Source organism: Perissodus microlepis, chromosome 18 (assembly GCF_051167445.1).
Source record: "Perissodus microlepis isolate ML-2025 ecotype Zambia chromosome 18, ASM5116744v1, whole genome shotgun sequence".
NCBI lineage: Eukaryota > Metazoa > Chordata > Actinopteri > Cichliformes > Cichlidae > Perissodus > Perissodus microlepis.
Window position 1 is genome coordinate 26,694,609 of NC_140478.1, and position 23,156 is coordinate 26,717,764.

Here is a 23,156-nt window from a genome sequence, read left to right on the forward strand (position 1 = left end):
AGTAAAGATGTTCTCAGCCAAGATTTTCATGGCTCCGTCCAGTACCCTTATCAGAAAAACAGCCCCAAAGCATAACATTTCCACCTCCGTGCCTGTCTGTGAGGACAATGTTCATACTCAGGACTGTACTCAGCATTTCTCTTCTTCCAAATACGGCAGAGTTTGATTTTGGTTTCATCTGACCACAGCACTTCCTCCCTTGCCTTCTCTGAATCAATTAGATTTTCCCTGGCAAACACCAAGTACTAAATCATGTTTTGCTTGGGGACAAAATACCTATTTTACTCACTGACATGCAAATCAATTTATAACGTTTACGTGTTTTTTTTCTGGATTTTTGGTTGGTGTTCTCGCCCCATTAAAATGAAACAACTACAAACATCACAAACTGTTCATTTCTTTTTCAGTGAGCAAACTTACAAATTTAGCAGTGGATCAAACAATTATTTCCCCCACTGTACATCTGCCTGGCTGTACTTACTCAGGATAGTGATCTCAAATATGAACTCCATTTATAGATGAAAAAGCTTGAAAAAGAGAAAACTACCAGCATTGCCCGAAAAGTTAACGTGGCTCTTTAACGGTCGCTTTAACCTCCATCGGCTCCACTGGAGCATCTCATGGGCCAAAAGCGTAAACGCTGCGGTTGTACCAATGAGCTCCCAGGTGTGAATGTGTGTAAGTAGATGTTGTAGAAAGAGTGTGTGTGTGTTCGCTGCTCTCTAAATCCCTTTTCTCCGGATAAAGACATAAAAGTTATAGAGACGGAAAAAAATGGAGATGAAAGGTTTTAGGAGGACAGAGGAGAGGCTGAATTTATGCTCTGTGCTGGAGTCATACTCTGACTTGTTCACACTGTCATTATCTCACACACGTACAAATACACACACTGAAGTGGTCACGCATGTTCCAATATATGCTTACACCTTATTCCAAGACGCATCCAGTCACACCTCCACACTTGTGGACACAACGATTTTCCTCTAACTCGGATTTGAGGGGAAGCACGACAGTTCAAAGCACGAAACAGACTCACAAACACAGCTCCCACACACATAAGAGGCAAAAGCAGCACACATACACACAGAAAAACCTTCGCACTTAATTAACACTCCACACTCTAGAGCACCTTAATACAAAGATGTGAAATACGCATTGCACAGAAGACAAACAATAAAATATGTCAAAATTAATTATCTTTAAGCAGAAAATTAGCTGCACTATTAAAGACCTTTTCTCACTATCCTCCCACACATCACACGTTTACATGCATCAAAAGCCACAGGTCAAAATTTAATTACACTGATTAACATTTTGAGTTGAAGGACTCAACAGCTGCCTGGAAATGTTGACACACTTGTTCTGGATGAAAATATTAAATTAGTGTCTCTGGAGACGTTTAATGTGGAACGCCAGGAATGCAAGGCCATTCAAAGATGTTTATAGAGCGCAGATATTCCTTACAGGATGCCTATGTTTGTGTCTATGTTTTTTTTACATAGACATAAGACAAAAAACACACATACCTTGCAGACGGACTGGAACTCTTCATTTTCTTCATCGTAACAAGCCAGCAGGAAGCCCCCATAGGTGCCTGTCCTTTTTCCTTTCCCCAGATAGGCCCCAATCACACACAGGTCCACTGTGTCTCCAACTCCCTCCAAGTAGTCCTTCTTCAGCTGGGGGAGGATAACAGCATGCGAGAAATACATTCATGTATAAATCACCCCAAGTTTTGGTCATTGTTCAACAAAGCCAAATAAAATGTGCAACTTTAAATGTCTGCAATTTAAAAAAAAAATATTATAGTGTATGAACCGTCACAGTTTTTGAATGCTGCGTGAATTAGTTGAAAACCTGATAGTTTAAAAATGTCCTCCAGAAATTCAAACTCAGTTTGGATGAAACCGTTTTAAACAACAGTGTAATCAACTTTGGTGTGCAGAAAAAAACAAAACAAATTCAAAATCTGTTACACTTATCTGTGTTTATATTTCTGAGCAGAAAACTTAGAAAAAAAATGTCTGTAATTAGAATACCAGGTACCGATAAAAAAAATCCTAGACTTTGATGCTGAAAATCGAAAACGTGATTTCGACTCGGCAGATATTCCCTTCAAGGCTGTCTCATAGTGCACCTCTGCATACCTTTGGTGTTAAAGGCATTTCGAGATCACCCTCTTTCAGTCCCGTTCCCTCCCCTTGTTCTTGCGCTTCTATGACGTATACTGGAACTTCTCCAGTGTGTAAAAATGGTGCTCGTTAAACTTGACCATCATTTTGGAGAAAAGGAAGTCTCAAAAAAGTCTCAAGAAGGCAAATCTGGTGAGCGAACGCTGTCTAGGTATGCTGAGTGCTTACAGATGCTGCTGCAAAGTTCATGTTTCTGATTAATCTTTTCACTTGAACAGAGCTAGGCATTGAAAATCTCACCATTAGAGATGAAGTCACAGTCCACATCCATGTGAATATCAAACTTATAAATCAGTGACATAGTAACTCATTTTCCTCATTAGCATCTCATGGAATTGGTCATTATTGGTATTAGTATAATAGTAAAAGTATAATTAGTAATATTAAGGTCTCAACCAACATGATCACCTCATCTATGATCATGCTCATCTCCATCTGTATGCAACATGTGCTAATAAATAATTTGTCATTTCTGTAAGTTTGTTGAATATGAAAAATTCAACAGAATCAAGCTATGTTAGCTTTATTAAATATTGTTAAAAAGATCAGGAGTAAGAATTTGGTAAAAGTATAACTCGTGTGCATGAAGGTTATGTGAGGAAAGTCCCTGTAAAATGGCAAAAGTGATCTTGAGCACAGCTTGGACTCATTAGAAGATAATTGTTTTTGGATGAAGACCAATTAGGTGATCATTGTGTTTCCAGTTTGAGCAGCAATTCTTTTGAATTATGGAAAGACAGATGATGGCTGCTTCACTATGGCATAAGCAAATAAACAAAACAAAAATAAACAGCAAATATCAAATGAGCAGGCTTCTGATTGTACTCTACATCTGACATATTACCTGTGGGCTTGAAAAACTTCAGATTCCTCAAGTGGAAACCTTTAAAAATTGCTTGGGTTGTAGCCAGAGTCTTAGCTCTCATCGCCATTACTGATCCAACGACTGAAAGTCATGTCAGTTTGACAAAGAAGTTGTGAAAGTTGTTTGTTTTGGGCTTGTCTGCGGTTCAGGGTAAGAACGGGACTTCCGGGGAGTGCAAGATAAGATGACCTTGAAGGCTTTACCTTTAAATCAAGTACGATTTGGCATTTTACTTGGCAAATGTTGGGGCTTTCCAAGCATACCATGAAGCAAATAATGGTCTTTCTATAGTCACTCTATATATGTGTGTTTGTGTCATAACTTTATGATAGGGTAAGTGCACATCCACGTTGTTAGGCAGTGTGTGTGTGTGACGTGAATGTGAATGAATAATGGGTAACAAAACTGAAGCGCATCACCACACATAAACACACACCTTGAGCCAATTATGAGAGCGCTTAGCAATTTCATAGGTGGCATCCTTCTCTAGAGTCTTCACCATGAGGCCCTCGCAGGAGTCTAAACACACAAACAGATTAATACTCCAACACACGATTCCTGCTACGCAGAAAGGAAATTAAGAGATTATCTTTCAGATACATAAAAGGTCTTTGTTTTCTTTTGAAATACACAAAACAAAAGCAGGTTGAGGACACAAAGACAGCCAGTGGACAAGGACACCGGCGTAAAACTCAAAGAGACGCAAGGGAAACACAGCTCTATGTGCTTCCTCGTAAACAGAGCCAGACAGACACAACGCAAGAAAATTCAATTACACAACTAACAAGTCCTGTCTCTCTTATGCAAACACACAACACAACAAACACACACGCCAAACAAAGGGACGGCATGCAGGGAAAGGACGACTACTACACACAAAGCTCTCGCACAAAATCACAAATGAAATGAATCTCTCGCACAGCACACCCACACACACACAAAAAGGTTCAAGACGCACAGGGACAGCAGGCGAGGAAAAAAGTACACAGTCGGTGCACACACAAAAAAGTTATGAGACACAAAGAGACAGCAGGAAGGAAAACAAGTAAGAAAGCCTGTCTCCATCTAACCGGCACGTATACGCACACACACACACCTCGGACAGATTGCTCCAGGAACTCGGCGATGGTGTCGGTGTTGTCGGAGTCGATGGATCGGGCAAACACAAACTCTCCCTCCACCTCTGAGAAGCTTTCTCTCAGTAGAGCCCGACGCCGACACAATGGCTGTCGCACCAGGGACTAAACACAACACACACACATACAGAAACACATACACAATTACAAATGGCAAAACTGTATCATTACAACCATTTCCTCTCTATAGCTCGGAGCCTTGCGATGACAAGGATGAAATGCCATCTCAACCATCTACCCACTCATACACAAACACAGTCTCAGAGTATACTCACAGACACACAGCCACGGCAGCTTTGGGCACACATACAAACACCCACACGTATACATGTGCACGCACAGCCACACACACGAGCAGCCTTAAATCTGCAGAACATACAGTCTTATGCGCGATTTATACCCTTACTCGAAATGTATGCAGACAATGAGGCCGACGCAGCCTGCAACGTTCTGCAATTACACCTTCGGTGATTGTTCTATGCTACAGTATTGACTTTCTTTTACACTTACATATATGCACTTTTCCACAATCAATGGCGATTGAAGCTTGTACGAGATAAACAAAGGCTTACTGCAATTTTTCCTCAACCTGTAAGGGAACTGGAGGGCCGCTGCCAGCGGGCTGCGGGAGGGAAAAATGTGGAGTGAAGATAAACAACTATATTTTGTCGGGGGGAATTTCACTGATACTGAACTTTTATTTTAATTCATTTGACTGACAAAAAAAACTGTGAGGTGACAGGTGTGAGCTTTATTTGAAAATCACTGCTTTTACTGAAATTACTGCAACTCAGAAAACAGAAGCGTCTACGCACAGATTGGTGGAGCTCTGAAAACAAGGAAATGTCATACCGGCAGACCAAAAGGCTGCTGCTTTTGCATTAAGAGCATGAAAAATAATTACAGCCTATTACATTTTACATTTTGTTTTACAAAAGTTGGTTCACAACATTTCTAGGTAGAGACACGTAACGAGTTTGGTGCAAGCTACGCTACGGCACAGCCAACCTTTCGTTCCACACGTTCTTTGTGAGGATGATTTTAACCATCTACTAGAGTTTAATTTATCCGTTAAAAATAACTGAAAAGGCCACATATTCTCCTAAATATCACAAGACAGCCAACACTTGGCTAAAGCAGCAAAGCACCCACATACAGCATTGACAAGAGGACAATACATTAAAGGTCAACAGATGCAGGTTTCATCAATTAATGATGACACTGCAAGGTTTTTTTTTTATGCTTCATTTTATTCAGCTTAGTCGCAGCACTGAAATGCTGCTGCAATTTCTGTCTGACCAGAAACCCCAAAAGATTGTGGGAAGCTGCGGGGGGATCATACCCTTAGGAGTTCAGATTTTGACTGGAATTACATTTTTAAACATCTTCACATTATGTCTACTTTTGACTTTTTGATTATAATTGAGGTAAATTTTACATCTATATTGTCATTTGACATGTGTCAATTGCCTGTAGTTGGCAGCACATGGATTTATACACTCTGACAGTAGCTTGGCACAACAGCTAGGCAATGCCAATCCTTAATGATGCTCTTGTCTTTATACGTGTCATTGCTCTGAAATAGGACTTTGGCATATTGTGACACGGTGACATGCATTAATACAAAGCTGAAGTGTGCTCTGGCATAGAGGTTGTTGGACATGCACCTGGTATTTTGCAAGAATATATAGCAGCGAGCAAGAGGGGGGAGAAGACTTTAAAGGGCCAAGTTTGGTGCTACATTCACTATCATTTCATCATGTACACCAGGGGTTCTAAAACTTTTTCTAGCATGCCCAATTTCAGAAGGTGAAAAAAGTTCAAGCCCTCCAACATTCTTGAATTTTACTTAAATGCAAGTCAACACAATTCATCAGCAAATTGTAGATTATTACAGTTATTTTTTTTACTTTTCAAATTCTAAGTGCCATGCCTGCAGTGCCCCACAGGGTTGTAAATGCTTTAATGTTTTACAGTAAGAGTGAACATACCCATCTGTAAATACACAACATATTAATTCATATCCATTATTGTGAGAAGTTCTAGCCTAGTTGTCAACAGCTCCTTGACTTGACTCTGCCAATCTGCCATATCTACAAAATTCTCTACATTTATCTAAAGAGAGAATTTCTGTGACTCTTTACAAAGTTTATTTTTTCCCCATTCTCTGTGCTGTTCTTCTGTCTCCTTTCTGCACAAGAGTTATGGAGGCTGTGTTGCCAGTGATAAATTGAAGTTTGGGAAGTATTTTGTGTTCAAACTCAGGAGGACTTGTGTCACTACATGGAATCAAGACCGATTTATAAAAAGAGCAAGTTCAAATCCACCAAGGGAGAGAAATCTCAAAGGATAATGAGACAGATGAAGCTGGACTTGAACTAGTAGTTTGCTGTACGGCTGCCAGCCAGTGCTCATAGAAAGCTTTGTATGAGTCATACAAATCAGTTTACCCCAGCGCGTTAAAACCACAAATTTATTTATTTTCCCTCCTTTTATATTCTTGCCTTAAAAATATGAACCCAACAAAATGAGCATATGCAGTGTATGTGTAATATTAGGTCCCTAAAGTAGATAAATAATTTAAAAAATAGCACCAAGGACATGACCTTGGTGTCCTGTGTGGTGGCTACTGCTGACTAATAGCTCTTGCTGGTTGGTCAGGCCTTAGCAGGGGAGGTAGCTGGTGTGAATAGCATTAAAAAACCCTCCCAGGACAACAACAGCGTTAGCAATGACAAGGACTATAGGGCAAAGGCAATTGGATGTTTCCAATTAATCGAGGAGAGAGATAAAGAAAAAATAAATTAATAAATAAAGGGCAACAGCCATAAAGAAGACAAAGCATGCATATACAGAGAAAAAATAATTCATCACATTTACATAAATGCCATATTAGGAGGAAGTAGCAATGAAATGACACAACTTAAGAAGACAGTATTGGTCTTTTAATTACATAATTTTGTTTCTGTCCACTTGGGAAAACTCACATGGCACCAGAAGATGGAAACAGTAATTAGGATTTTCTTTAGCGGTCTTAAGAAATGTGCTTAAAAACTAAGCTTTATTTGGATAGAAACATATACTCTATCCCACACTCAGTCACAGTTACCACCCACAACACATACACTCTCAGACAGACAGACACACACCTACCCACACACACACACACGCACACACACCCCGTCGGAATTACAATGAGCATTACAATCATTATGTAGTTACGGCCTCCAGAAGCAGCATCATTGGCATTCAGGGACGATGCTGGCAACTTGGCGGGCGACGAGCACGCGGGTACTCACAAACAATAAACACGCGCAGCGGTTTAAAGAAAGAAAACAGGAGCGTTTTAAGAGATCTCTGGGAAAAATTGTCATCATCACTAGGCCTTACCTCGCCATTGAGGTAGAGGAGGTCAAAGGCGTACACACACACTTGGACTTTGATCTCTGATGCATCCACATCCTGCAGGGAGACATCAACACACATGGATACATTTCAATATTTTTCCCTTTGACAAAAATATGCAAATAGACGCATCTTATTCACAAATCGCTACATCCAACCTTGGGACTTGTTACAAAGAGCTCTTTGATTTCTCTCCCCGTTCGTGTTGAAAGTTAACCACCCAGCCTTCCCCTCTTCCTCTTAACAGCATCACACCTCCCTGTTGTGTTCGCCCTCTCTCAGCCTATTACTTCCTGCTCCTCTGCTCACTTCACTCACCTCTTCTCCTTCTCCTACTCTCACCTTTCTTGAACCTCATCCTGTTTATTCCACTCCTTGTTTACCCCTGCTGGTTTCTACTTTCCCAACTCGACCTTATTACTGGGTTTCCAGCACACCCCTGATGGAACCCAAGGAATGTTGAATTCCGGGGATAAGGCTCCACAAGCGATTTACAAATCCATTACTCTGTCTGTGAAACCATTCTTTATTAGATACTAGCTTGTTTCAAACTAGTGATGTATGAAATCAGGTTGCATCATTAAAATTTAAAAGGGTACCCCTGTGCAGTTTTTGACCACTAGTAGCACAATAAAGCAACTTTCCAGAGAAGATTTCAGGAGCATTTGTTTACATGCAATCACAGCAATACACATTCTTAACTCCTGATTTCAAACAATCCCAGTTTTCTGCGATGGCAGTGACATGCCAAGAAGTGCAATGTGGCACAGACTGACTCAGATGGCTACCATTAATGAATCTGCCAGTTGTGGACCTGTGAGGTGTCCGCTTCTGAGACTACGGACTCTTCCTCAGTTGTGCATTATGGTCTCCCAGTTCTCCTTCTATTCTGGTTAGACTGTGCGAATTTGAGGGAGCAGTGCCCATGGCAGCATGAAATCTTCAGTTTTTTGGCAGGTTTAAAACAAAATCACTGACCACTTTTATAAAAATACTCTTTTTTTGGACTGTAATTGAACCCACAGAGGCTGATGCACAACAGAAACAGTTTCAGCTGTGCTACCATACTTAGAAAAGGCTGATCAGTCAGCGTTGATAAAGATGATAAACTTCGCTTAACTAACAACTGGAACTCCACTGGGACTCAACTGATGGCTTCTGATAACAAGCCTCTGTTTGCCTATTTGGGATAGTTCATTAATAGTCATTATTTATTTCAGATGAATATAACCTTTCCAAGTAAATATTCTTAAGTCATCTCAAAATAAGGTTAAAAAGTTTAAAAACCACTGTTCAAATGTGTTTATATACGTGAAAAGAAAACATCAATACCACAGCTGATCATAAAGGCATCTGATTATTTTAAGTATGAAACACTCTTCAAACAAACTTTGCCTCCTAAGTTTATTCTCAAGCCAACTACTGTTGTTTTAAACAGATCATCATTATCATTAACATCAGTGTACTGAAAGCCTACTTGCCTACGTGGCCTAAATTACCCCCTCCAAGCCTAAGCATGGTGATTTTAAAGATTTATGGGGTTTTTTAAGGCATGAACTACAACAACTAACTATGTAACCCATCAACCTACCAATTTATGTCAGTACTAAAGTACAAACTGACACTAAATCAAATCTGTGCCAAATTCCATCTGCAACTAACTTTCATCCATCTGTCACCAACATACAAGAAGTTCATGATGAAACACATACTCAGCTTCATCAACATTTCCTTCAGGTAATTATTAGTCAGATAGATAAGATAGTCAGATTAGATAATTTTGTAAAGTGTGACTTGCAGGTTCAGTTCTCCAAACTTCTGTGAGTGATCTGATAAGGACTGGATGGAAGAATTAAACAGCAACGACTAAAAAAATAAAATAAAATAATTACAAAAAAACACCGCAATCTTTAAACCTGAAGGATTTTTCTCTCTTTAATTCTTCTTTTCACACCCTCATTACTTTCCTCTCTGCTCATTAATAATGTTTAATTAGTGCATATCGGGTTTCATCTCCTCAGCAGAAATATTTCATTTCAGGAAGCGTGCTTGTGGTATTGAAGCAGTTGAGATGTTACAGAATGCCAGAAGGGCAAAACAATCAGTATGTGCATCAAACCGTCATTACAAATAATCATAGTTTCATGGTGGCAGTAACAGTATCCAAAAAAAAAAGAAAAAGGAAAAGAAAAAGTCATCAAGATAATCATTTTCAGCAATTTCCATCACCATGTTCTCTGTATTTTCCTCCTCATTTCTCTTTTCCTAATTTACAAGGATGGCATCATGCATACAAAGAGAAAGTAAAGAGAGCAGTTTCACTCTGATGTGATTGGTGTAGTGGAAAGAGGCCGTTAGTCTGATCAAAACTGAATAAACACCTTGCTGACATTTGCAATCTCAGCCACCACCACCACCCTTCTCGATCCATTTGACTCTTCCTTCTCCTACTTATCAGTCTCCCCCTCGTTCTGTCTGCTTTTTCTCCGTCCATCACCCTCAGTCTGCCGGATCATTTCACACTATTATCTCGCTCTACTCTACCTTCAAGTCTTTATCTCTGTCTTGTTTTCTCTCTTCAACCTTTTCACTCCTCCTCCTTTCTCCTCTCATTATCTCCTACTCTCTGCCTTTATGACACCACAGCCATTTTATTTCCCTTTCCTGTTCCCTATTACATCCCGCTCTGTCCATACCTTTCTCTTACGGGTGGTGAGGACCTGGAAGGGCTGGATCTGTTTCTTCTCGTGATCCCAGGCCACCGCCTCAGAGTCCAGGACACAAGATACAACAGAGTCCTTCTTCATCTGCGTGAAAAACCATGACAGAGCGACAAAGAAAAACAGATAAACAAAAAGATAAAAGATTGCGCTCAAGAGTGAGATGAGAAAGATGAGAAAGATTTTTTATAGATGAAGGGGGAAAAAGCCAGACTGCATATAGGGAACATCTGCTGTAGCAAACAGAAGACTGCTGGATTTACTTCAATGAGACTTTCAATCTTCTGACAAACTCAGAGATTCAAACTCTGTTCATGTCTTTGAAAAGCACCAAGTTGAGTCTCATACAGAGGCAATCATACCGAAGACATGTTCAGGTCGTTTCAGGACCCGCAGCTGCCCCCAATTTGTTCCCAAATGCTTTGGAAGACAGCACATTAGCATTTTTTATGCCCTACATTTATTGCTACTCTTGAGCAGTCATGTCTTATAACTGAAGTCTCTTCTTTTCAGACAGTTTCCAAACTGTTAAGCACATCCCCTCTTTTGGTCGGATGCCCAAGTCTGGTCAAAAGCTTCACCAGAAACATTCTGCAGTTTGTTGTTTATCATTTCTGCATTAACTAAAGGCTTTGGCAGCTGATAGTTATTTCCCTGTGCAGGAAGACACTGATAGGGTTTAAGCTGCAGATAAACCGTCTAGCTCATGGGCAGATTATATTGACCATCACAGCCGAATCCCAAGATCAAACTGAGCAAACTGAGCGGCTGCTAATTAGCTGAGCCACCAAATCGTGTGTGAGGCTTTAATCCCTCACTTCCTGGTCAATTTGGGGACCTGTAGGATACCTCGAAATGTCTACATTTCTAATAATGAATCAGACTGGGAACTTATTAGCGAAGGAAATCTGAAAGGTAATCAGACACCTAATCAAAGCTAAGCGTAACAGACACTTTAGAGGTAACAGCTTGTTTGCAAACAGTCTGAAATATCAAACACAATCAGTTCTCCTCATAAGGTTATTAGGCTAAGTAATGAATTAATTACTAATTAATGCATCCGTATTAATATTAATGTATTAATATTAATTCATAATTTGAAACTTTAAGGCTCTGTGGTAGCTTGGGGAAAATTGGTTTTCCCTTATTAAAATGCAAAATAATGCAGCAAGGTGCTGTAAAATCTAATCAAAACATCTTCTCCATGCAGGCAACCTGAGTTAGTTTGAAGTTTAACTCAGTGTGCTCACCAAGTGTGTTGGCACACACAAACACACTGCCACGAAATCATAATGTCAAGATAGGCAATGTAAATGATTATCTAAGCATTTTCTTTAATTAACTGTCTGCCACATTAATGATCAGTAATCAATTTCTGAGACAAAAACTTCACATAACCAACATGAGCCATTTTCAAAGCGCAAGAAATTCAGCATCTTAAATTATGAACCATTAACTTCACAAACCCATAAAAAGGAAAATTACTTCAAAAGAAAGAAAGGCAATGTCATCACTCAAATCTATCTCGAGTAATCCAAATAATCAAGCAAAGATGCCAAAATCTGACACTATGTCTGTTTCTTCTTGCAATTTAGGAGGTAATAATGGTGAGAAAGAAAGGTGAGAGACAGAGAAGGAGAAAAAGTCTGAAAATAATCCATGAAATGCTGGTAAGGGGAGTGCAAAGAGAACAAGGCGAAGGAAGAGGAGCAAGGGAGGAAAGAACCAAAAAAAAAAGTTAAAGAAAATGTTTTAAAAGTAAGGGAGAAAAAAATGGTGCGAAAGAAATGGTGAGAAGGGAGACAGGGATGAGAAGAAACCGAAGGCAAAAACAAAAAAAGGTGAGAGAAGGCACCAGTCAAGATCGTCGACAGGCGATGAAGAGAGAGCGAGAGCAAATACGTAAGAAGTGTAGAGGGAGTGAGAGGAGAAGGGTATAAGTGGCAGAGAGGCAGACCAGAAAGGTGAAATTGCAGACAGGTAGTATCAAAGCTTAAAAAAGATGAGAGGAAGAGAGGCTGAATAAGACAAGAGTGGAGAAAGAGAGGTGGGGGAAAAAAGAAGAGAGCGAGCCAGGAGTAGTGAAGAATTGAACAAGTATCATCAAGACGTAATGAAGAAGAAAGGCGGGGAATGATTAGACAGGCAGACATGAAGGAAGTGGACGGAGAGAGCAATAAGGTGAGTGTGAGAGACAAAGATCCGTGTAGCTTTTAAAGTTATTAAAAAAAAGGGAGGAAAATATGAGAAAGATGAAAGTCGGTGTGAGGGAAAGTTAGAGTGCAGATGTTGAGAGAGAATATGGGATACAGAGGTTAGATTGACTGAGGTGAGATATGAGCTATCATTTGAGTCATGTTGGCAAAAAGCTACTGTCCAGCAGGATGAGGAAAGAGATTTTACTTTCCTCCCATGTGGCAGAGGTGTGCTAGTTTATGTGAACAGCTCTAAAATCTTAAAACTAAACAAGGACAAATAACTTTAATCTTATTGTGAAAAAAAATCTTATTTTAAATAACACAATTAATCCCTGAAGCTCTTTCACAGCAGTCTGCTAGCTTTTCTTTTTGGATTTTTTTAGACTTTTTATAGATCTTTTTCATAGCTGACAATATAACATGTCAAAACAGGAAAACCACATAATAATATAATATATAATCGATAACATTAACGGTGGTTTTATGCCACTTAGATGAGCTGGGTCTGGGGTTTGTTACTGTACACCGACTGGAAAGGCTTCCTCGACTACTTAATGGACCAGAGCAGCCGTTAATGTTAGTTCCACCTAAGCGTTTCCTGCTTGATGAGTCAAACTGTCTGAAGTGAAAAGGGTCTCCTAGAAAACTGACAGTAAGGAGATATAAAGGAATGAAAGAAGAGAAAGATAGGAACATCATGCAAATGCTTCTCAGCCAGCTTTCAACCATTTGAATAGGGATGAAGTTAATCAGTTGTGACTTAAACCCACAAAGACGTGAGAGTTCCCTGTCGTTGAAAAGCATTGAATGTGAAAGAGGATATCAAGAAGTTATATAAAGCAAGTTAGTGTAAATTAAGTGGTCTTAAGTGAAACATATAATACAAATATTGTTATTGTTTAACCCTTTACACCCCACAAGTTTCCTGGGTCCCAAGTTAGAACTACCTGTCAGTAAGTATAAGCACATCGACAATTTATCAACTGTTGGCAGACGCAGCCAGTGGGGAGACCCAAACAGACGTGGAGAAGATCTGTCGAGAGCGAAGTGAAGGCCGTCGGAATGACGTGGACCCAGCTAAAGAGAGCAGCCCAGAACAGAGTCCGTTGGCGTGGTGTTGTTGCGGACCTATGCTCCCCCAGGAGTCAACAGGAAAATTGATTTGGCAGACGCAGCCAACAGTCGATGGGAAAGAAGTATTGTAGAGATGAGAATCGAGAACTAGGAAACTGGTTCCAATCTGTCCAGTTCATCAAGCTCATAAGCCTCCAAACTTGCTATTTCATTTAAACCAGAATTTTACATGGTTGTCTGAAGGCTGCACAAAGCTGAGCAATGTTGTCCAACTTGAAGTGGAGGTTATGCACACCAGCTTTTTTCCTACACTGTGTTCAGACCATAGACTGTGGAGGTTAAAGGCACTGGGACACCAGCCATTGGTTTTGGCTCAACATTCTTAAAACCTCAACTTTAGCATCGTGGACACCGCCATGCTACATTTCTGGAGTTAGAAGCTGTATCCTGGGACCAGATGGGGACACTAGCCAGATATGTTAGCGAGCTTTTACCATGAAGTGCAGAAATGCAATGCAGACAAACACATCTGCTTGTTAGACCTGTGGAACAAACTAATAAGGAATTTGACTCCGGAAGCACAAACTTCTTCAATATTGTGGACAACAAAGCAAGTCATACTATTAGTCAGACAAACCACTGAAAATGTTTTAAGAAGCATAAACAGCATGAACGTAATGGAGATGGTCAAACTCAGTTACTCAAATGAGCTTAATTGAAGCTGAGCAACAATTTTACTACCCCATTGTATCAACTTCAAAAATACTAATGGCTGCTGATGTTGACCCTCGGGCTCCTAGTAAATGCATCTATGGTAGAAATGTGAAAAGCCTAAAGGTTTTTCTGAAAAGTTGCCCTCTGACCATGAAATTGAGGTCGAGGTCGCTGCGATTTGGGTAGATGGAATTATTGTATCAATTTTAAAATCCAACGTCACCTAATTCTTGAGTAATCATGATAACAAACTTGGGTGTCCACACCACCCATGAGGTGGAGTGATGATGAAATTCAGCTTTCTGTGGCTGAAGGGTTAAAAACCTCTTTAGGTCCAGTTTTTTCTCCTCTAGAGAAAACAAATTTGGATTCTATCAGCAAAATAATAAAGAATAAGATATTATCATTGATAAATGTTATAAATATCTTCTTATAGATAAAATGTAGAAATGAAACTAAACTCAAGCAGCACAGATTTAGTCGGGGATGAACTCAGAGAGGCATTTAAAAACAAAACACAGCCGCACATAAAGAGCCAATCAGTTTAACACAAGACACTGATTAGATTGGGGGGTGGGGGGGTGGGGGTGCTTATTCCCTGATGATATGTTCACAGGTTGGAACAATTAACGGCTGACTGTACTGACGTCCAGAGGGAACATGACCTCTGTGAACCATCATGAGTCATACACTGGAAAATTAGTTGCATGTTTGACCTGCAACTGCAACCTTCAAGTCTGCATCTTCGCATTCTCCCCTTGAAGTCAACAAAATACGTCTAGGATCTAATTAATGACAACCTTGACACCACAAAATACCTTGCAACATGAGGAAACAAAGTGTGAACTCTACAAAAGGTCAAGTCTGACCTGCAAACTAAAATACTTAAACTGAAATTTACCAAAATTATGACATGATGTGATTCTTTTGCTTTCTTGCTACCGGTGTTATGTTGCCATTTTTTTTTCCTGAATTTGTTGTGAGAAACACCACCTGTTTCCACTAACAAGCTCTAGTAATTAATAACATCTTAATAAATTCTTGCACAGGAACCCATTGGAAATATTACACGTCTATTCTGAGAATTCATCTGATTCGATAATCTGCTCTAATTAGCACAGACCAGATGGGAATTTATTTTAATGTCAATGACGTTTCAATAATAGCTGTGCATCCAACAAAAGGCTTGAAAACAAAATAAATGAGAGCAGAGTGCAAACTGATGTAGATTCATTTGGTACTTGACTGCAGTTCCTTACTACAGCAGAAAAACACACTCAGCAGGCACTGAAGCAGTGAGCACGCTCAGATAACCTCAGGCCAAGTGCCAAAGTTTCAGGTAGTGGTGCTCTTTTTCTCACTCCCCACTCAAGCAGATCCTCACTAATTTGGCAAGCCTTCCCACGGCTGAAATTTAAAGGTAAAACTGCAACAATGTGTGTTTTTGACATCTATTAGAGAGATGGCAAGCTGGTTAAAATTCCCATCCTGAGTGGACAACTCAGTAGACTTAAAACAAAAAAAGAAATCTAATGGCCAGCAGCAGCTCTCGATGAGTGCAGGGAGAGTAAGGACAGGAAAGAACAAATAAACTGAACAGGGGTTTCCAACTGTGACAAATCTAAGGCAGAAAAGAGAAGTATGCACATGGAAACGAGACAGATGAGAGATAGGCGAGGAGAAGAAGAACCAAAGTGACGAGGCAGTGAGCAGGATAAATGTGTTCAGCTGTTATCCGCTACGCTGTAAAAGGCCTCATTTGACAATCACACTCTCCTCTCTCCCAAAGGGCTGAGCTGCGGTGTCGAAGTGTTTTACCTTGGGAATGCGGGAGATGATATCTGGGTATTTGCTGGTGTTGTCTTCCTGGTTGCGGCTGAATATTCGAACCTCGCCACTCTCCAAAATGTGAATCTGTAGAGGAAAACAAAAAAAGTCACAATAAAATAGATAAACACAAAACAGCAATAAAAAATTACAACAACAACAACAAAGAGACTTGATGTTGCATTCAGATACAGATGGATCGACTTGTAAAGAATTCATGGACCTCAAGGAGGAAGAACAACAGCTATTGTTATTAACAACTAACCACAGGAGATGCATGTGTAGGTGGAATTCATTACCGGCTCTTATTATGCCAAGATAACAGTATAATAGTTGAAGTGTCAGATAGGACAAACGTATTCGGGCAAATATAAAATCATAACTTATGCTGTTTAACAGGATATTTAAAGGAAAACATTCAGTCTACACATGAGGTGCCTGCTACATTTATCCTTCTTTATGCAGAAGATACATTTAAAATCTCTTGTGCGAAAGTGTTCTGACTGGGACAGGCAGCTCACTAAATACACAAAGATAGACACGATAACATTCACAGTCAGATTTTACCGATTCCAAATCATTTAAAATTACCTTCAATTCATTTAGTAAGACCAGCTCACCAAGCTTTAGTTGATATTACTTAAAATTCAAATGCTCCTTTTGCCCAATTAAGTGGGAGCTTTGAGGACAGAATGAAGAAATAAGTCCTGGGAATGAAGAGAGCAACTACCCACACAGTAAGATTATGAAATCATGCAAGCATTATCAATACATACATGCACACAGGATGGATTCCTGACCAATTAGCACCAGTTTTCTGTCGATCTATTCCGGTAATCGGCTCAGTCTTCCAGACTAATGACTATCTTTATGTAAATATGTATTCTGAAGGAACATACAGCTGACAACATTTATGGTCACTCAGAGGAGAAGGTTTTTCCTACCTAGTGTAGGGGTGATCATTAAACTGAGGCTTCAACAATTAGTCTCCCAATTATTTTCTAGATTAATGGATTAACTGTCAGGTCACCGAAATGACCAAGTAAATGGCAGAAAATCACAAGACAGCTACGCTGACACATAATGTGTTTCAGCAGTCAATCTCATGCAACAGGATAAACACCTTAGCTTAATCAATCCAGCTGTCTACATATGCAACATAATGGCTTGTGTTTTACTTTTACTATTGTGTTGTGCTTCATATACAAAACTACAGTAATTGTCTATTAGGCTCTTAATTCTTCCAATACACGGGTTATCTGCAGGTCATCGCATAATGTGCATAAACACATCTTATGTGGAAAATGTTAGCAGCTGCTCCTCTACTAATGCAAGATAGTCTAGTTTGATTCAAGTGTCACGTAAAACAAAGAAAAAAAGATGATGCAGAGGAAATATATTAAGTTGTAGCTTTATATTTATATTTTACTGATTCAGTTCAAAATATTCTTCATTTATTTTATCCTTTGTTTAGGTGCAGCCGCTCAGTTAATCCAGCGTATGAAACAAGACGTTTTAGCTCGTCTCCCTTTAAGCCAGCTTTCTTCTGGGGCTCCTGTACTCTCAGCTATAGCTGTGCGCCTGATATGAGATATAGGGAGATCCACTAACATCAAACAGAGTCAAAAGTAGACTAAACTGTTTGAGATAGAGCATTTAGAAGAATCTGAAGCCTGGCTTTAGGCTCACAGGGATTACTTGTGCATACACTGAGCTCATTATTTGAAAATATGTCCATGTTTAACATGAAAATCTACCAGTGTAACAGTATGCATATTTCAGAAAATAAGGAAAAGCCTAATAGTTCCCCTTTAAGAAACTAATGCTACATTCCATTTGAAGTACAAAGTCATAAATTCTGACTTCCCAGTCAGACCTTTTAGCTGGAACGCTGGGTGAAGTTGGCCTTGAGGTGGCAGTAGCGTGCATAAACATGGAGTAAAACTGTAGAACATTTCATCTGTACTAGTACCGCTTTGTATTTGTGACTAAATAAGCCATACACAGAGTACAGACCAGGCTGTATCCATGAGTATACTGCTGCTGTGTTGTTAAACACGCCAAATAAAGATAAATAAAAAGCCTTTGTGTTGTACTACTGGGCGACTGCTGAATGCCTCTAACATCCTAGGGAGCAAAACACTGCCTGTTTTTCCGACTGGTACTAGTACCAAGGGAAATGAACCACAGTGGGTTTACCATTTCAGCTGGAAAATCTGTTCTGGTAATAAACTTATTTTCACTGCATTTGCCAATCAGCTAACTGAGTTAGTCGAGTGACAGACAAGATCTTAACGCAGGTGAGAAACAAAAACTGTTGCTCCTTATATCTTGAAGTTTCCCAAACACACACACACTGTTGGGTCAGCTCATCGTCAGGCTGATCTCTCACACTCTCTCTGTATAAATGTTCCCTTTGGGTTTTCTGTCTTGTGTGCAGGTGTAGTCTGTTCTCTTTTCAAGTGTATGTGGGGCCATGTGTGGCTTAACTCACATGCTTCCAAGTTATCCACACAACAGTCACTTTTTCTATACGGTCATTTAGCTTTTCTAGTAGAAACATCTATTGCATGTCTGTTCACACTGACATTATGAGCTTTAGATAAATTTAGGGATTCAAACTGATATTTCACAAACTAATTGAAACTGTTGCTCATTAATACTATAATATAATTAATACTATATGAACATTAGCACAACAACTGTCCACTTTTTTGCCCTTGTGACGTCTCTTCTATTCAGCTCATTTCTTTTCTAACCATTACATGTGTTTAACCCCCATCTTTCAAATTAACTACCTAGGATATCTGCAGATTTTGTCTATTTTTTAACCTTCAGACAGGGACATCTAATTATTTTGCTCATTTACAGTTTTTTTTTCTTCAGCTGTCATACAGAGCAAAGCTGACTTTCTGTTGGCTGCAATATCTGACCACACAATCATTTGCATACACACAAACACACTCACACACACACACAGAAGGTTGAGTAGTGAATCGCGAGTCCCCCTGCTGGCCATTTAAGGTAAAGTCCACTGCAGTGAGGCCAGAGAGAAGAGGACGTCATACGGCTTGCTCACCGGCTCGCTCCCTCTTTGCATCCAGTTCCTCTGTTTCTGTTTCTCCCTCTTGCTCTTCATCTTTCTTCTTCTCAATTCAACTCAGTTCAAAGGCACTTTATTGGCATGACTGTCCAAAATTAACAATACAGCTGGAGGGGTTTACATTACAATCTCTCTCTTGCTGCGTTTCTGTACGTCTCCCTCGAAATTTCCACATACCCTCTTTTCTCTCCTGTTGTGGTTTGGACTCCCTTTTTCTCTGATCTCTCTTGTCTTCTCTGTCTCTACCTTCTTGCCTCATGTCTCTTCATCTCCCCCCTTCCGCCACCTCCACCTCCTCCTCCCCTCTAGCCCACAGTGGCAGAAGTAGCTCACTCTACCCACAGGCCCAAGGTATAAGCAGCACTACTATTTATCTTAAAAGAATAGGCACAGGCACACGTATACACACTGTCAAGTGAACAGGCAGTGAGAGTCACAGAACAGCAATACTTCATACTCAAAAGAACACAGCCAAAAGCTATATGCATGCAAAATTCAGCAGGCATATGTCTGGTGCCAAATGCAAGAAAAACAAACAGTTGCACTCTGTCACTTTGCCATCCATGTGCACAAACACAGACCTGTGCACGCTCCCCGTCGTATTTGTACTCGCAGGTGAACGCTGCCTCGTCAAACTTCTTCATCACTTCACCAACACCCTTAGTTGGGTGAGCCAACATGGGTCTCAGTGGTACACCTAGAAGAAAAAGGGTGAATAGTGGGAGAACTGGAGTAAGTAAACGGCTAAAAAACGGCTAAAAACAACCAGACGAAGACTATTCTTTCTGGTTCTTGTGTAGAGAAAGACTAACACTAGGAGGGCTAGTGCTAACAGAGCTTCTGGTTCCAAGAATCTCGTATCCTTTTGCAACAAAAAATTTTAATAAAATAAACCAAGAAAATGTGAAACTGGCTTCAACAACACATTCCTACATGACACATCAGCATCACACCCACAACTGTTTCTGTGACAAAACCACAGTCGAAATTAGTTTGTTTGTACTCCCATTTGGCCTCAATATTAACGTTCTGACTCACATTCCCTTGGGCTGTGCTGCTAAGTTAAGCTTCAAAAGCAGCAGACATAGCATGATATAATGAAAATATACCAAACAAATTCCTTTAATTGCAGCTTACAGAGCAAGAAGCCCAATATGAAAGGACTGCAACATTTTGTCCAAATTGGCTGGTGTTATGCAAACACTCACCAGCTCCTTTAACTATCTCACATTTCAGAACAAAACAGGCCCCTGAAGAACAATTATTTACCTGCCAAAATAGCGGCTAGATTGCTCTAACTGACCAACAACGGCCAATTTAGTTTTCCTATTTAGTATCGTTCAGATGGTGGCTTGTATTAATTTCCTACGTTGGTGCCAAGTCTCCTTATCACAAATAGCCTGACAAGAGTATAATTGGGACCTAATCCTTAGTTTAGGGTATCTTCTATCTTTCTGTGATAAATGACTTAACTAAAATAACTGACTCACCTCCACTGAATGGATCAATAAACACACACCAATCACTGCTTTGGATCTTACAACCTTTCTGCCTTTTGACTGGTTGCTTACCTGGAGTGAGCTTGCAGTGATTGGGCAGCTGGTCTATGCCCTCTTTTAGCAAAACGGGCATCAGAACATCGTAATTGGGCATCTCGCTGTATGGGAGAGAGCAGGGCAGCGAGTTAGACATGAGACAGGGTGATTGGAAAGAATCCCCCACCTCAGCTCACCTCCCAAAAAAAGAGAAGAAAAAAATCAATATGTTCAAAAAAGGAATGTGAGGGAGAATGAGGGACGGGACTTAAAGGGGGCGATGAGGCATTGTGGTGGTGCCAAGGAGAGAGTGCAAATTGAAACAAGGGTGTTTGTTGAGGCTTCAGTTACCAGTAAGTCTGTTTGAGAATGAGGCTCTTCTCCTCAATCCACGCCCGCCTGCTCTCAGCACTCATTCCCTTCCCTGCGTCGATCACAGCGGGAGGAAAACCTATAAGGAAAGAGGGGGGGGGAATGCATTTCAAACAGATCTTTGCAAGTGTTTGAACATTTGTATGACCTAACATTTGTTGGATGAGAGTTCAGAAGCACTTCAAAGGCCAGGAAATATACAAGACTTGCAGCAATTACTTGAGTATTGCTGCATTTCACTTTTATTCATTTATTTATTTATTTAGCTCAACAATGAAGAGTGAAGACTGGATTTAATTCCCACTGTGAAGTCCAAATTAATTATATTGTTTCCCAGTTTAACTTTAATAATTATGATACATTTAAACTATGACTGAATAATAATTTATTAAGTTAAATTATTCATCACCATGATCCTCTTCAGCCCAACAAATAATTTGCTCTGAGTTGACCTGCCTGATTAAATAATGGCTAAATAAATAAATAAAAATGTTAAGAAAAACATTTCCAGACCAGGCCACAGATCAATGCAAATTTCCCCTATGAGCCTCTGGTCTAATTGACTCTTATTAAAGCACACCTCCAGCCGTGACTAAGCAACTCATTTTAATAAGTCTAGTGTTAGTAAGAGTGCTGAAAGTAGGTGGTAAAGCGAGGCTGTCAAAACTTTCTTCGTAAAGAGATGAATTTAGCAACAGATCAGGTCAGAAAACGTGTTAAATATTTCAAATCCACGGATGATGTACACTGCTCTTTCAAGCTGAAGCTGATCTATGACTGCTCTAATTCATGTGAAGAATATTTTAACGCTGATTTAATGACTAGCCTAAAAATAAAGCACATCATTACTTGCTCTAACACTCCACCTCCTCCTCCATCGTTGTCACCTCCAAGTTAGGATTCAGATTCAACTTTTACAAAGAATAACTGGATCATACCACCAGAAATCTAATCATTTTAACCATTTCAAGTATGCAAAGTTCACCGTGTGAGAAAATATATGAATTTGAAATATACATTGATCTGAAGTTCGCATGAGACTCAAACAATCAGAACTAAGCCCTTTTGCAAATTCCCAAAACTACCAGGCCAAAAGTTGGAATTGTGTACATCAGTGGCTTTAAGAAGATACCACAACAAAAATATCAAATGATTTGCAGATTCAACCCCCAGAATCCGCCTGCCGTGATCTTCTTCCCACTAAAATCACTCAAGTTCTGCTGCATAATGCTATTTAACGACTGGTTCCCAAATCTGCCGAAATGTTGGCTGGTTCTTGAAAGGGACGGGAGAAGAAATGGCTCAACGACAGCTTATCGTTGGTGGAAACATGTACTTGATCACAGTGTAAGACACATCTACCAATTTGATTGTGCTTTGATCCATCCATAATCTCCTCCTCCACCCAATCTGTGTTTTGTTTTGTTTGGTTTTTTCAGTGCAGAGAAGTTTATTATGAACTATGCCTAAAGCTTTCAAAATGCAAGTAAGGCACAGAGGGATGACATACTTCATATCTTATTCTTTTCCCCCCCTAGTTTAGTAGCAATGCAACAACTCCCAAATCATTTGCTGCACAAACTGAAAAGCCTGCAGCTTGATACTGAACAATCTGACAAGGACTGGCAATCGGGATTCTATTAGCCCCAACAGTGTGGCACAGTAAACTCGTTTGGTTTCGCAAATCAAGTAGAAATCATTTCAATATTTAGTCCTTTCACTGTTAACCTCCCTTCTCTCCTTTTCTTGAGTTTGGTGTAACGCAAAGAGTGATGATTTACATCAGAAGGTACTCGGCTATGTAACAAATTCGTTTATAAATGAAAACAACCAGTTAACCAAAGCTCTGTACACATCATAGGGCAAGAAACCTCTGAATATGTGCAACAGAGCAAGAAAAAAATGGGATTTGAAAAACTCATATGACCAATTAGTAAAATTAAATTAAATTAAAATTTAATGCCAAATATTAGCATAACCCAGAACGAAAGTGAAACATGGATGTCTTTAAATTT

The 23,156-nt window shown here is 39.8% G+C and overlaps 1 protein-coding gene across 1 annotated transcript in view; it reads right to left on the reverse strand.

Annotated features, from left to right (window-relative positions):
- The window catches only part of lig1 (ligase I, DNA, ATP-dependent), a 66,974-nt gene that overhangs the window by 17,172 nt on the left and 26,646 nt on the right, over window positions 1–23,156 (reverse strand). Inside the window, exons 15-23 of the mRNA XM_084911959.1 lie at window positions 21,121–21,220; window positions 20,806–20,891; window positions 19,816–19,931; window positions 16,123–16,218; window positions 10,295–10,405; window positions 7,584–7,655; window positions 4,154–4,298; window positions 3,494–3,576; window positions 1,527–1,679 (exon numbers count right to left, since the gene is read on the reverse strand). Coding sequence (XP_084768085.1) covers window positions 1,527–1,679; window positions 3,494–3,576; window positions 4,154–4,298; window positions 7,584–7,655; window positions 10,295–10,405; window positions 16,123–16,218; window positions 19,816–19,931; window positions 20,806–20,891; window positions 21,121–21,220 — 962 coding nt within the window. The remainder of the gene's footprint in view (window positions 1–1,526; window positions 1,680–3,493; window positions 3,577–4,153; window positions 4,299–7,583; window positions 7,656–10,294; window positions 10,406–16,122; window positions 16,219–19,815; window positions 19,932–20,805; window positions 20,892–21,120; window positions 21,221–23,156) is intronic.